Genomic DNA, 12,986 nt, shown 5'->3' with positions numbered 1-12,986 from the left:
TTATCTAACCCGTATAAATAGAAGCGTACGCAGAGAAGGCACAGGATGGAACACTCATGATGAATTGTTAGGGCATGTTGCGTTGGTTCTGTCGATGCCTGCAGTCAGATGATTTCACTGGCTGTACAGGATGAAATCTCATATTTCAATGTATAAGTAAAAGTGTCAAAGTTCAGCTGAAGCAGGGACGAATACAGAACAAATTTTGTGTGCATTTGAAACTAGGGCACCAGAGCAACAGAGGAAGCCAAAATGAGCCAGAAAAGCAAAAGGACTTTAAAGGAGAAATTTGCCTTGAAGAACAGCTTGGTTAAAGAAGCCCTCTCAGAATTCCTGGGAACTTTTATATTGATAGTAAGTGTCAGCTGCTTTCCTTTCTTCCTACTAATCTAATGTTGGATAGTGCTTGTAAGGGGACACGTAGGCTTTTTCTTGTACTGTATCAGCAGCATGGTCGCTGCCTAACAACCACTGTACAGCCTTGAATGAATTGCTTCTATTTATGGTAAGTTTGTAATTCCTTTCTTCACCTGGTGTAATTATCACTGGCTATTAAAAACAGATAGCTCTATATATCACAATTGTCTGATAAGCTTTTGATTTCATATTGGAGGAGAATTCCAGTGAACTACCACGTTCTGAAAAATACACAATGAATGTTAATAATACTCTTGTTTTTGTTTTTAAGAAACTCAGCAGTTTATTCTACTTTCACTTCCATAGACAGCTTCCTTTTGCTTTAACAAACATGCTGTAGTGCTTACTAAGAGAATTTTAGCTGAGTTATTTTCCTGTGCTGTACAGAAATTTAGCTGTGTGATTTGTTGTGAATTTATCAGGAGCTGCATTGCTGAACCTACCAAGATTTGTTAAGTTAAATAGTTTTTGTGTTTTGTTTTTAACGGTATTATATCAATTACACGATTGCTTGGTCCTGTAGTGCTGCTTCGATTTAGGTAAAAAAAATCTCCATTTTCATATCCTCTGATTTTTTTTTTAAACATAATTTCTTGCTCAACTTTTCTGTGTATTTTGCACTGGGACACAGAGCTCTACCCTGTGATTTACCAGGCTAGAGAGCAGGCTCAGTAGCAGAGCTGGAAGGGAAGCAGCTGGAGTATTTATGCCAAACTGTTTCTTCCTCATTGTGGTCTGAACAAGGCAGTCTTACTTATTGTTAAATATTTCATCGTAATGAAAGGACAGAAAAAAAAGAAAAAAGAAGCAGGCATAGTACTGAGATATTTTATAACTGTAACTATATTAGCTAAATTTCAAGTAAGTCATCTAAAACATTCCAGTAGCTCATAAAATACATGGAAATAATGGTCTTTGCTGCACTTCAGCCAGATGAAGTGCCGGGGACTAAAGTAACATTATTTGCAAATTTAATAGCATCCATAAGACATTATTACAGTAAGGAGAACATTTAGAAGCAAGGAGCATGAAGCACTTTACAAACATTAATGAATTAAGTGTCACAACACCCTGGTAAGGAGGGGAAATGTTATTATCTTCATTTTATATATTAGCAAATCTGATTACAGCAGACTGCACAGGAAGCCTGTGGCAGAAGTCTGAATATAACCCAGGTCACCTGACTTTCAGTACTCTGTCCTCGCCACAAGATCATCCTCCTCTTTCCATTAATACAATTAAGCAAGTGAAGAAAATGTATTAAAGCGCAGATTAGACTGCAAATGCTATTATTAATGTCCTGCTGCACAAAACCAGAAGGAAATGCAAACCCAGAGCCCATTTTCTAGTATAGTCACCATATAAACATAGCAGAAAATGAAGCTACAAGTTGTTGTTGATAATCTGACCGAGTTTCTCAGTTCTGTCTTACCTTTCTAGTTTCAGGTTTGGCTTAAAGCAGGGAAGAGTCTGGATTAAACTGCAGCTTTCTCAGTGCTTCGATACCACGATCTGTTTAGACTGTGCAAGTTAGCAGCAGTACAAAGTATTTATTGTGAAGGAACTGACTTTGCTGCTGTTACATATTGCTATTTCTTTTAGGCTCTGTCAGCTAGGAAGCAGTTTCTCTTTAAGACCAGATAAATATTAAACCCTTAAATTAGAGCTAATGACAAGGAAACCTTGGTAAGTCAGAGGGCAGAAATCCTTGAAAACCAGATACTCTGTATGCAAAAGAAGCAACAGCTTTCTTCCACCATCCTATTACTGTGTCCTAAACCTTACAAAGTGAAAGTGAGACAAGAGCTTGTGGCCTACAGCACAGCTGATTCAGATCTCTGCTGAAAGCCATTTCATGTCACTGTGATGTGTTTTACAGCCTGTGGGGAGCACCTGCATCAAGAGAGCAAGGCAGGCACAAACCTTTCTCTTACCCACAGAGTCTGTCTGGAAGTCAATCCTAACTGGCCATACCTAAATCTGTAACCAACCTAGCGCCTCTGGAAGTTAGGTGGGTGAAATTCTGTCCCTCCAAAGCACCTATTTCTATTCTTTTCTGGAGAACATCACAGACCGCATACTGTAAAGAGCTTAAACTACTGTCTTTGGTAACTCTCAAGCCTTGCAACATTTTGGGACGTCTAGAAAGTGAAATCACTCACCAGGCAAAATCCAAGCCTTCACCTGGGGCTGAGAAGGGCTCTGCCTGCAATGTTGATCAGATTTGAGACAAGCCTTGAGGAATCTACTGGGCGTACAGTTTAGACAACATCTCTTAGTCATGCCTATTTAATATGCTGTGGTTTGCCTTGCTGCATGGTCTCAGAGCACGTAAACTGAATTATTTTAAGATGAAACTAAAGTGGAAGGTGTGCTGACCCTTACTGGATGCTCAGTTCAGTGAATCGGACTGGAGACACTCCTAAGTAATCCCTCCTGAGGAGTCCATTGTCAGGTTCTCTGATCCAGCTGCTCGCACTTCATGACTTGATAGTACAGACGTAGCCTGGGTGAGACTCTCTCTGCTTATCAAAGCACGTGATTTCAGCCTCTGAGGTTTCAGTGAGAATAAACTCTAGGATGCTGGAAGTGCCCTGCTGTACAGGCAGAACCGATGGTACACAGAGCAGCTGCCGTTATTGCCTGTCTGGGTAATCCCGCTGGTGGTTAGGCTATTTTACTCTTTAGACCTATTCTGCTGGGGAAACAAGTATTTCTCTCAGTATCAAGCCTTTCCCCAAGACATGGCACAGCTTCCTTAATTACACTCTGGGACAAGAATTTGGGGCAGAAAATCCAAAATATACAGTCCATAACCAAATGCAAATTGTCTGTGGTTTTGGTTACACTGAGCTTTTGGTTACTGCCTTGAAGTATGTTGTATTCACTTAATAAGGTTCCATCAAGCTCAGAAAATGTTGCACTTCACCTCTTATGTGATTTCTATAAAAGGAATGGAGTGATGCAATTTTAAATGTAATTAAGTTACATTTGCAATACAGGCAATGAGGAACAGGTATTATGCTGGGAATTTATATTTGCAGATTATTTGTAAACTTCTGTCTCTTTCTTGCATTTACCTTGGTCCTGCCACATGGTAAACCCCAGCCTGCAAAGTTTAACCGTGGCATTTGTAACTTAGGATAAAAATCCACAAAAAAACCACAATCTACCCATGAAGTTTTCAATAAACAATTGAAAAGGATACAACTTATTTCCAGGAAATGCATATGGACTAACCATAGGTTTTACACAGCCAATTTGGAACCAGCCTGTGGGATTAGTCCCTCCAGGCTACAACAGGTCCCTGAGATGGGAGAACCCCCACCAGTTTGTTCCCAGGGCAGCATTTCCCAGCCTCTGATACAGCCTCAGCTTTCTGTGGCTGGGGCTGCCCCTGAGGCCTCCCTTCAGAAAGAGTCCTCTGGGGAGGTTTTTATTCTCCGAGGTGTCTCCTGGTTCAATACCTCACCTCTTGGGGGTCCTGTGGGTTTTTCTGGGGAATAATATCTGAGCCGAGAAGCCACACTGCATCAGACAGGTGATTTATATGAGTTTTCAGTGAGTCTGTCTGGAACTCACCTACCCGACTGCATCTCTGCTTTTAATTGTGCTTCTCTCCATATTTACCCTTTGGAACTTGGCTTCATTGTTCTCAAACAAAAATGGGATTTACTCTGGCTTATGCCATTAAGTATATCTGAATTAGAACAGTTCCAAAAAGAGACTCTAAATGGCCAGCGTGGCGTCCTTTACCATCTGCTGCTCATCTACCATAGTCGGTACTTCATTTTGACTCTCAAGAGCATCTTACTAAGCACAGTTGCCCACAAAGAAGCTGTGTGGGAGCCAATATCTCCTGTGTTCAGAGGACTGTACGCTTCCTTGCTGAAACAGACCATTGGTTTCCATTTAGCAGAGAAAGACAAGTGGGGATCCTCTTGCAAAACTCTCACTGAAGCTATTGTTTTTCTGTGCGTAGAGAATGCAGTGCTTGAGCATGAACTGAGTGCATGACACCCCACACTGCAGAGAGTCCAGCTAATGAGAAAGAAGACTATTTTTTGCTCATTAAAATCTTTGTCTTGTTATCATATTCATTATGTAAGTCATCACTCCAGTTTTGTTGCATTACCCAAAATTCTCTAAGTATGACATTCCATGGATTTGCCCAGGCCAGAAGATTAATTTTTAAACAACTTTTCCTCATCTATCTTTTCATAGCCCTATATTCCAGTGCACATTAATTACAATCCTGTACAATAATATATATCCCTTATTTGAAACATGCATTAGAATCCTGACGACATGATGTTGTTACACAAAAGCAAGTGTTGATTTGGATCATTTACTCCTTAAATAGGTGTTTAGCATTTAATTCAAAATTACTACTTAGAAATTTTAAACAAATACAAATTCTGTGTTCTAGCTTTTTCTGAAAGAGAGACTCTTTGTATAGGATGAAATTGCTTACAGTGAGTTTTGTTTAATGCAGAAAATTAAACATCTGTAGCTTCTAACAGCTACTTTGTTTGCCATCAGCAATGAACTTCCTGGAGTACAGAATCTTGTACAACTGCCTCTTAGACTTAAGTTCTTCAAAGCTAGATAAAAAAGGTTATTAAAATGTATTTATAATTGGTATTTTGATATGTCACTCAAGAGATTTTTAAATATTATATAATGCTACAAATACCAAGGCCCTTAGCAACGTCCATATATTAACGTCTCTAGCAGCAATACTCTAGCACAAGCAATAAATAATAGAAGTCACTCATGAATCCAATGCTATAGAATCTAATTCTACGTCTGGACCCAAACTGCTCACTTTATGGGAATTAGATGCTTCCTTTCCCTGTGATCACCAATGCAGAGTCCTTTCTGTTTCTGCAACTGTACCAGGTGCATATATTTTGACAGCCTGAAATTTTACTAGTGAATCTACTGAAGATGTGGAAACTCTTCCTTTTCTTGTAACTGTATTAAATCAGCATTTCAAATGGAAGTCAAAGTGCTAATGAAGACCCTTATTTGTGTTGAGTCTAAGGAGGTGTTCTTGCACACGGATACTATTTCAATAAGTTTACTATCACCAAAATGAATTAACTTTTCTTTCCTCTGGACATTTCTGTTTCCCTGAAGTCATTCTTTGATTAAGCTGAATAGTTAGCAGTGTGAAAGAACTGAAAGGAAGGTTACCTGATCATTCTTTAACCTTGAAATGTTTATTACAGCAAATAACTCTGAAAAGTCATAGGAAACTTTTTGTTTTCAATACAAACTTAAGTTTTCCAGTATATGACATTTTAAACTTTCAGGTGCCTCAGATGCTTTAAAAGCTTTAAAAGAGAATTCTCTTCATCTCTGCAACATCAACCCCAACACACAGCTTGGCTCTGATTTTTAGCCAAGAGGTTCCAGTACGTTGAACTTAGTGTTTCAAGACCTTTTTCTGTAGACGTGCTTTTCTTCCAGAAAGTTTGCATCTATGGGACGGAGGTGTCGGCTCTCTCCCTGAGCCTCACGGGAGATTTACATACTTCCAACATTCAACTGTGAGTGCAAAACCTGAATTTACAGTTTTATGGATGGAAATTTATAGGCTGATTTTTAAAAGTTTCGCCAAATGAAGAAAAAAAAAGCTAATAACTTTTTAAAACTGTCATAAACCGTTGGAAAACAGAATAAAAACTAATAAATAGAGTTCATGCCATACAGTGAGTTTATAACTTTGCCATCGCAAGGCTTCAATGAACCATTCTGGCTAAAAGTGAATTCTAGTGAGCTCTCCAATCCACAGTCTGGTTTAAAGGCAAACTTGACTCAGTTCCTTTAATCCATTCCTCAAAGGCTTCTTTACTATTAAAAGTATTCAGCTTTTTTTTTCCCCCAACAGAAAACAGCTTAGGAACAAAAAATGCAGAGGCTTTAATTATGCATAACCATACACCTCCAGTCCGGAGAGCACAGCAAAGATCCAGCCACCCTGTTCCTGCAGCCAAAGGACAGAGTAAAAGAAAAGATGTTTGTACCCTTATACTCCTAAAAGAGGAGAGAAAACTTCCTTTCTCATAAGCTGCAACGCTCACTCCTGCTCTCTCTCAGAATGGTACAATTCCTCGAGCACTGTTGCCGAGACTAAACTCATTTTAAGAGTTTAGAAAGATTTTAATCTTCTCAGATGGTGTAGGACGCAAGTGCAGACGCACATCTTGGCTCAAGAATAAATGAGTGACCTTGGAGGGAAGGAGCACTTGAATAGGCTCTTTTTCTCCTTAAGAAGCTACTAGGTAAGGTTTTCTTCCCTCACCTAAACTTTTCTTCCCAGCCCCTTTGCAAAGGGCCGTGTTTCACTCCTGAAAGTTTGTATCTGAATATGAAATGGTTGGACTCAATGATCCAGTAGGTCCTTTCCAACCTAGTGATTCTATGAAACGTTTTATTTCCTTTCTTTCCTGAATTTCTAAAACTTAGCAAGAAAATAAAAATAATCTTCACCGAAGAATCTGACTCAAGCCAGTTGCCCTACATCATTCAGGAAAGAAAAGCATTTTAGCCTTTCAGGATGAAGACTGAATCACTAATCATAATAAAATATGAGAAAATGCAGGCCTTTGCATTCTCTCTAGGTGATTCCAAGCTTTTATTTGTCTCCTATTGCATGTGCAAAAGCAATAATAAAAATTTAAAAGCATCGGTTTATATAACACAGCGTAGTCTGTCTCTCAATATTTTCATGGTATTTTTTTCCAGAGAGCAATTTGAACTTGATCTTTATATGTTTTAAAAGCTTTATATAGACAATTCATACAAAGCCTTTACATTCATGTCTCCAAGAAGTAATGTTTTCAGTCATTAAAAAAATGGTTTAGAAATGGCAATAATTTTAAGGCTTATGTCTATACTATTTAATTAACTAAATGATAAGGTTTTTTTTAAAAAAAAATCTTATTTTATTAGACAGCAAGTCTGAAAGAAAATAAAGGGAAATCCATTTGAACCAAGAGGATATTGATTGTGTCCCAGGAGATTATCAGGAGAAGGGATATAGCATTTTTTGTAACCCCAAGTTTGATTAAATTGTAATGTACAGATATCCTTCCTAACCCAAGCAAAATATTTAATTAATGATAAAATAAGAACCATGCATTTTTCAAATATTTTAAAATTACTTTGCTTGTAAGCTGTATTTTTATCTCACCTTAAAGATGTTTAATTACAATCTGGTTTAAAAGAAGTTACTCAGTATTAAACATGACATTAAATGAAGATTGCTTTTTCCTAGAAGAACAGGGGTCTCCTGCAGCTGGAATTATTGTAGAGCTAATGCCCTGAATTCTAGTTGATGTAATATGTTTCTGGTTTTGTTGCTGTTACCGTTACCATCACTACTGAAAGGATCCTTAGCAGCCCAGTCTTAATTAAGACCCTACATAACACACAAATGTAGCAAAAGCATGTGTCTGTCTACAAAGAGTATCTAATCTGTTGTAAAATACCTTAAAATGAAATGCAATAGAAAAATGCTTAAGCAGACTTCCTTTGTAAATAGAGAGATCCGAAATGAAAGTGAATTTTAAAATACACTCCAAATTAAAGACCTTTAGTAGGACACCAACCATTTAGTAATCAGCATCTCACCCAAAAACTTTATTTACTACTTTTATTAGCAACACCCAAAGTGACTGTATGTGGAAATATTAATGGAGAGCAGGGGGAACGGTGCAAGACTAAACCACAAACAACCCTCTAACGTTTTCATGACATTTTCATGGGCAAAAAGATCGCTACCTGTGATGAAGAGCAAAGGCTACCACTTCTCCCAACTCCCAAAGTACTCTCTGACTCTTCCTACCCGTATCCCTGCTTTTAAGGGCTTAAACATGCATCGCTAAGACTGGCTGCTTGGAGAAGCCATGGAATTTTCCCTGAGAAGTGAACTACCAGGGCTTGCTCTCTTGGCCTTAAGTGTCCCAGGAATATCCCTCTGCTCCCACAGACTTGGAACGAGGAACTTTAGGATAGCAGGACACTCACCTCAAGCATAAACTTGAGCCTAACACATTGCAGTGCCCCGAGAGCCCCTCCCCAGCCCTGCGCAATAACCCAGAGCAGGACAGCAGGTCCGTCCAGTCTGGAGAAGGGGAGCAGACAAGTCGAGGGGTTGTGGGAAATGTCTGTCTGGGGAACAGCAGAAGAACGTAGGTGGGAGTGTGGCGTGGGAAAGAGACAGGTTTGCTGTCTTCCTTGAATAAAGAGATCCTTGGAGAAAATTGTGAATTTGTGGAGGGATCCTTGGAGACTCTTCGTAATTAGCTGTGGTTGTTCAGTTCTGTTCTGAAAGCTGACTAAGACAGAAAGCCTGAACCATTTTTCTAGCATTTCATGATTGCAAGTGTATAGCTTATAATTAAAATATGATCTTTTTGTAACTGTGGACTTTATTTCTTGTAGCACAATGAATTCCTGTATTTGTGTAAAGCATCATCAGCTGTGCAGCTGCTGCCTGCAGGGACACCTATGGTACCTCACTGTGGGTATGGAAATCACCACAGCTTGGCAGCTGATGATGTACAAGATGTAACAAAACACACATCCTTGTCTCCATGCTGCTAAAAAGCAGGAGACTTGGCTGCTTCTTTAATGTTACAGTGAGGGTGAACGGCTACGTATGCACTATACCACCAGGTCTGTTCAATAAGAAGGGACCATTCTGCTTTAAGCATTCTACTTTAAGACGTATAAATCTTTCCAGGCTACGTAGAAAAAGAGAGTCTTCCAAATTCTGGATTCAGATCTTGCAGGAAATCCTATTGACACTGAAAAATGCTATTACAAGCATTTGCAAAACTCCTGAAAATAGCTCAGATGGAGGCAAAATGTTCTTTAGTCTTTCTAGTGAGTGGGATACAGATGAAGTTCTGAAAGCTTCCTGGGAACAATGGGACATTATGCTCACTGGAGGCCAGTTGTTTTCCTTTCCTAACATTAGCCTTGTTACCCAAGACAAAGAGAAGGATCTAACATCTATGAAGCAAGTTTTTTTGGCAGAGAATGTGCAGACAGCTATTCCACACCCAAACATGTTATTTATGACAGTAATCTAATTACTTTGTAAACAAGTCAGTACTGAAGCTACTCCAGTAAATTTAAGCAGACCAGATGACTGCTAAAATGAAAACCTGGTAACATAAGATAAGACAAGATAAGATAAAGAGATCTGGCTATATTCTACCGTAAATTAAACTCCTATTGACTCCATGTGCTTCCGTCAATGGGTTTGTGTGGGTGCAGCTGATGGCTGAGCTTGGCAGAGAAACTTAGAATGTTTAGCTACAACTTGAAGATCTTGTTGGTCTTAACTCAGCCGAGCAAAGATTCTCAGGGTATTAAATTGCTGCTCATGATTAGGTGATAGTTTCCAGTTATGTCGGCCTAGCTATAGCAGGTATGAGAATTTTTTTTTCTCTCCTCCTTAAAATGACAGTACGTGGAGAAAATATCACTGTGACACGGTTCAGATTCGCAGGGTCAGTTCCCAGTTTCCCCATTCCAGAATGGGCACACATGGACTGCAGTTCCTTTCTCACACACGAGCAGGCAGTCGTTTACCAGTGTCCACCAAGCGAGAAGCCGGTGCGGCCGTGTTCGAGCTGCCTTGCATGCCTTCTTGTTTGTAGACTGAGTTTTCTGAAACCGGTTAGGACAAAAATGGAGCATTTGGAGTTGTGTATTTCCCTATGACATGTAAGGCTGGTGCTATTATGCAAGAGGACTACGCGGCTGTTTCTGTAAGGTTCTCCTCAGTCTGGCAATCAGTGAAAGGAGGCCTCCCTCTGTTATTTCCTTCTCTCTTGTTGTGAATTTGTAGTTGATACACACAGATGTGGTTGCTGTTGCTTTTTCTGTTCTATACCCCCCACTTCTGTTCTCTTTTTTCATCATTGCTACAGAAAGGGGTAATATTTTCAAAAGAACAGCCTTTTCTTTGAATCTGCCTATGGTATTTCAGAACAAAAGTGCATACTTGTAGAACTCACTGCTTGCCTAAATGCAAACTGCACACCAGAGTACACAGACCCCAGACAAGGCTCCTGAGCTTGCTCACGTCTGAGCCCTGACTTTCACTAAACCTTGCTCCGCGCAATTTCTGGAATATTCCCTCTGAGAAGTCTGGAAACTGAAGACCAGCACATGCTAATTCCACCTCCTCTAGACTTGTGCCCTAATCTTAAACTTTCTAAATTCCAGCAAACTAATTATTTCCATATTAATTAAACATCTAAAGATGCTATGAGTAGAATCGTCTATATGAAATTTTAAGAAAACCCTGTAATTCCAGCTGCAAACAAATGCCATGTATTTTGGTTTGGTTTTCTATCTGTACGTGCATTTATGCTCACCATTTGAATTGCTCGGAATAGCAATATAGCAGCGAGAGAATGTTTGGTGTAAGCATGTGTCACCCATTGCACAGCAGTTGAATCAGTTTGGAATACATCGTGCAACTCTCAATTATACAGTCCAATAAACAACTGCTATCTAACACCACCCTACCCTTACGTAAGGTGACAGCCGTAAGTAACACTTTGGCACCAGACAGTGATTGTTGGCTTGCATGATTGTATGCTTAAGGTGAGAACTGCACCTGGGGATACGACAGTCTCCGGGCACTTTTAGAACAGAAATTTCCTCTGCAGTGCAAAGCTGGTTAAGAGTGGAATTTTATTGAGAGCTTTTCAGTCAAAATTTAATATTAGTTAAAACCTTCAGGGAAACAATGGAAACAGAAGTATGATTTTTGCCTGTTTAAATTGCATCTATTCTAGCACGACTTGCTTGTTAAACCTCAATCGCCAAATCTTTTTGATACAGTCTATTTCTAAGCTAGGAGTAGTTTTTCCATAACTTTGCAATTTTTGAATGCAGCTGCTTTGCAACTGAAAATAAGCATTTCTGAAAGAACCGAGTTTTGTGTATTCAAATACGCCTAATTAGGAAGAATATTTGCAATACATTGCATTGGTGACACACAGTAACGGCAGAACACTAAAGCGAAGTGAGATTAACCGAAGCAATGCATTGGTAAGATGGAATGATTTTATAGGAAGAAAAACATCAGATTCCCATGTACCATTAAACCAGGAACATATATAAAATATATATCCAATTTAACATCAAAGTAATTAAGGTTGCTCAAGATAAATCTAGTCACACCCCAGAAATGGTATGAGAGAGAAGTAAAACTTTTTGACCTGTGGATATTATTTGATACCTTTCATAGTGTGTTTGGTCTTTATTCAGCAAAGCACTTAGACAGCTATTTTAAAAGGAAATTTTTGAAAACACAAATGAATTTCTGGCAGAAATGGATCAGTCAGTCTATCTTAAACTAAGGGCCTTTTGTATGTCTTTCCTACAGACTTTAATAGGACCCAGACATACGCTTGAAGCTAAGCAGAAGCTTTAGAACTGAATAAACATGATCTTAAGCATACATTTAAATGTGTTGCTAAACTTCATGCTGAAGGAAACCAATATACGATGGAAGCTAGTTTAAATTGGTCGAGAATACTGCAGTGTGAATTACTCAGGTATCCCCACTTCAGTTAATTGTTCAAACCGCGGAGCCACTGAAATATTTGATAGAGCAGTATGTGCTATTAAGGCAGCATAACAGCAACACACACTGCAATCTTCGGAAAGTTGTCTCATTCCAGAGTTTCAGCATTAAATATTAAAATCTTTTTTAACTATCTTTCATAGCTTTTGTAGTAATTTTTTTCATTGCCTCTAACAACAATCTGGAACCAAAAACTTACCACAGAGATTAATTCCCTCTTCACTTTTAGACGCAGAGATTTGTTGTGCAGGTTGTGAGATCTTGTTTAGACTTTGAGTTCTGATCCTTGTACTTGAAAATTGTTTTCTGGGCAGAGAGAGGTCCTTGTTAGCATCTGATCATTTTTCCTGTTCACAGAACAGAGGAAACTAAAGACCAAATATTGAGGCAAAGACAACAATGGCACACATGCCACCAGTCTCAAATTGTAGCATTGTTTCAATATTTAACCGCATTTTCAGCCATACCTGAATAGGAGCTGCAAACTAACCAATGGCATTTGACAGACACACTCATGGTTTTACATTTCTCTTTCAAAATACAGGCACTTGGCTGCGGGTGTGTGGGACAGGCTGTCCTGAGCAGAGGAGCCCATGGAGGGCCCATGACAGTAGCAGTTGGATTTGCGATGGCAGTCACCGTAGCAGTGTATGTGGCGGGAGGGGTTTCTGGTAAGTTTTTTTTTCTTATATAGCATTCCTTGCCATGGTTTTGAGGCTGACTTATCAAATTACTTCCATTTCATGCTATCAACAATTCTGTATCTATCAACAACAACCACCATGCATACTCTACACAGTAGAGTTTGCATCAGAGTTTTCCTAATAAACCTCCTATATTCTTCTGGCTTCCTTCTGTTCTTTGCGTTTGACAAAATCTTCCACCAAATTCTGATCTGAACTACAGTGTGCAAACCTTGATACACCTCTGGCCTCTATGGAAAGGG

At 39.2% G+C, this 12,986-nt stretch overlaps 1 protein-coding gene across 2 annotated transcripts in view; it reads left to right on the top strand.

Annotated features, from left to right (window-relative positions):
* AQP9 (aquaporin 9) overlaps window positions 1-12,986 on the top strand; it is a 32,016-nt gene continuing 19,030 nt past the window's right edge. The window contains exons 1-2 of one of the 2 annotated variants that reach the window (XM_054077161.1): window positions 1-354; window positions 12,585-12,711. In XM_054077161.1, the coding sequence (XP_053933136.1) occupies window positions 253-354; window positions 12,585-12,711 (229 nt within the window). In that variant the 5' untranslated portion in view covers window positions 1-252. The other variant, XM_054077162.1, reaches the window with a different exon arrangement.

The sequence above is a fragment of the Cuculus canorus genome, chromosome 12 (assembly GCF_017976375.1).
Source record: "Cuculus canorus isolate bCucCan1 chromosome 12, bCucCan1.pri, whole genome shotgun sequence".
NCBI classification, from domain to species: domain Eukaryota; kingdom Metazoa; phylum Chordata; class Aves; order Cuculiformes; family Cuculidae; genus Cuculus; species Cuculus canorus.
Note: the sequence above shows the minus strand (reverse complement) of the source record. Positions and strands in the feature narration are given on the sequence as shown.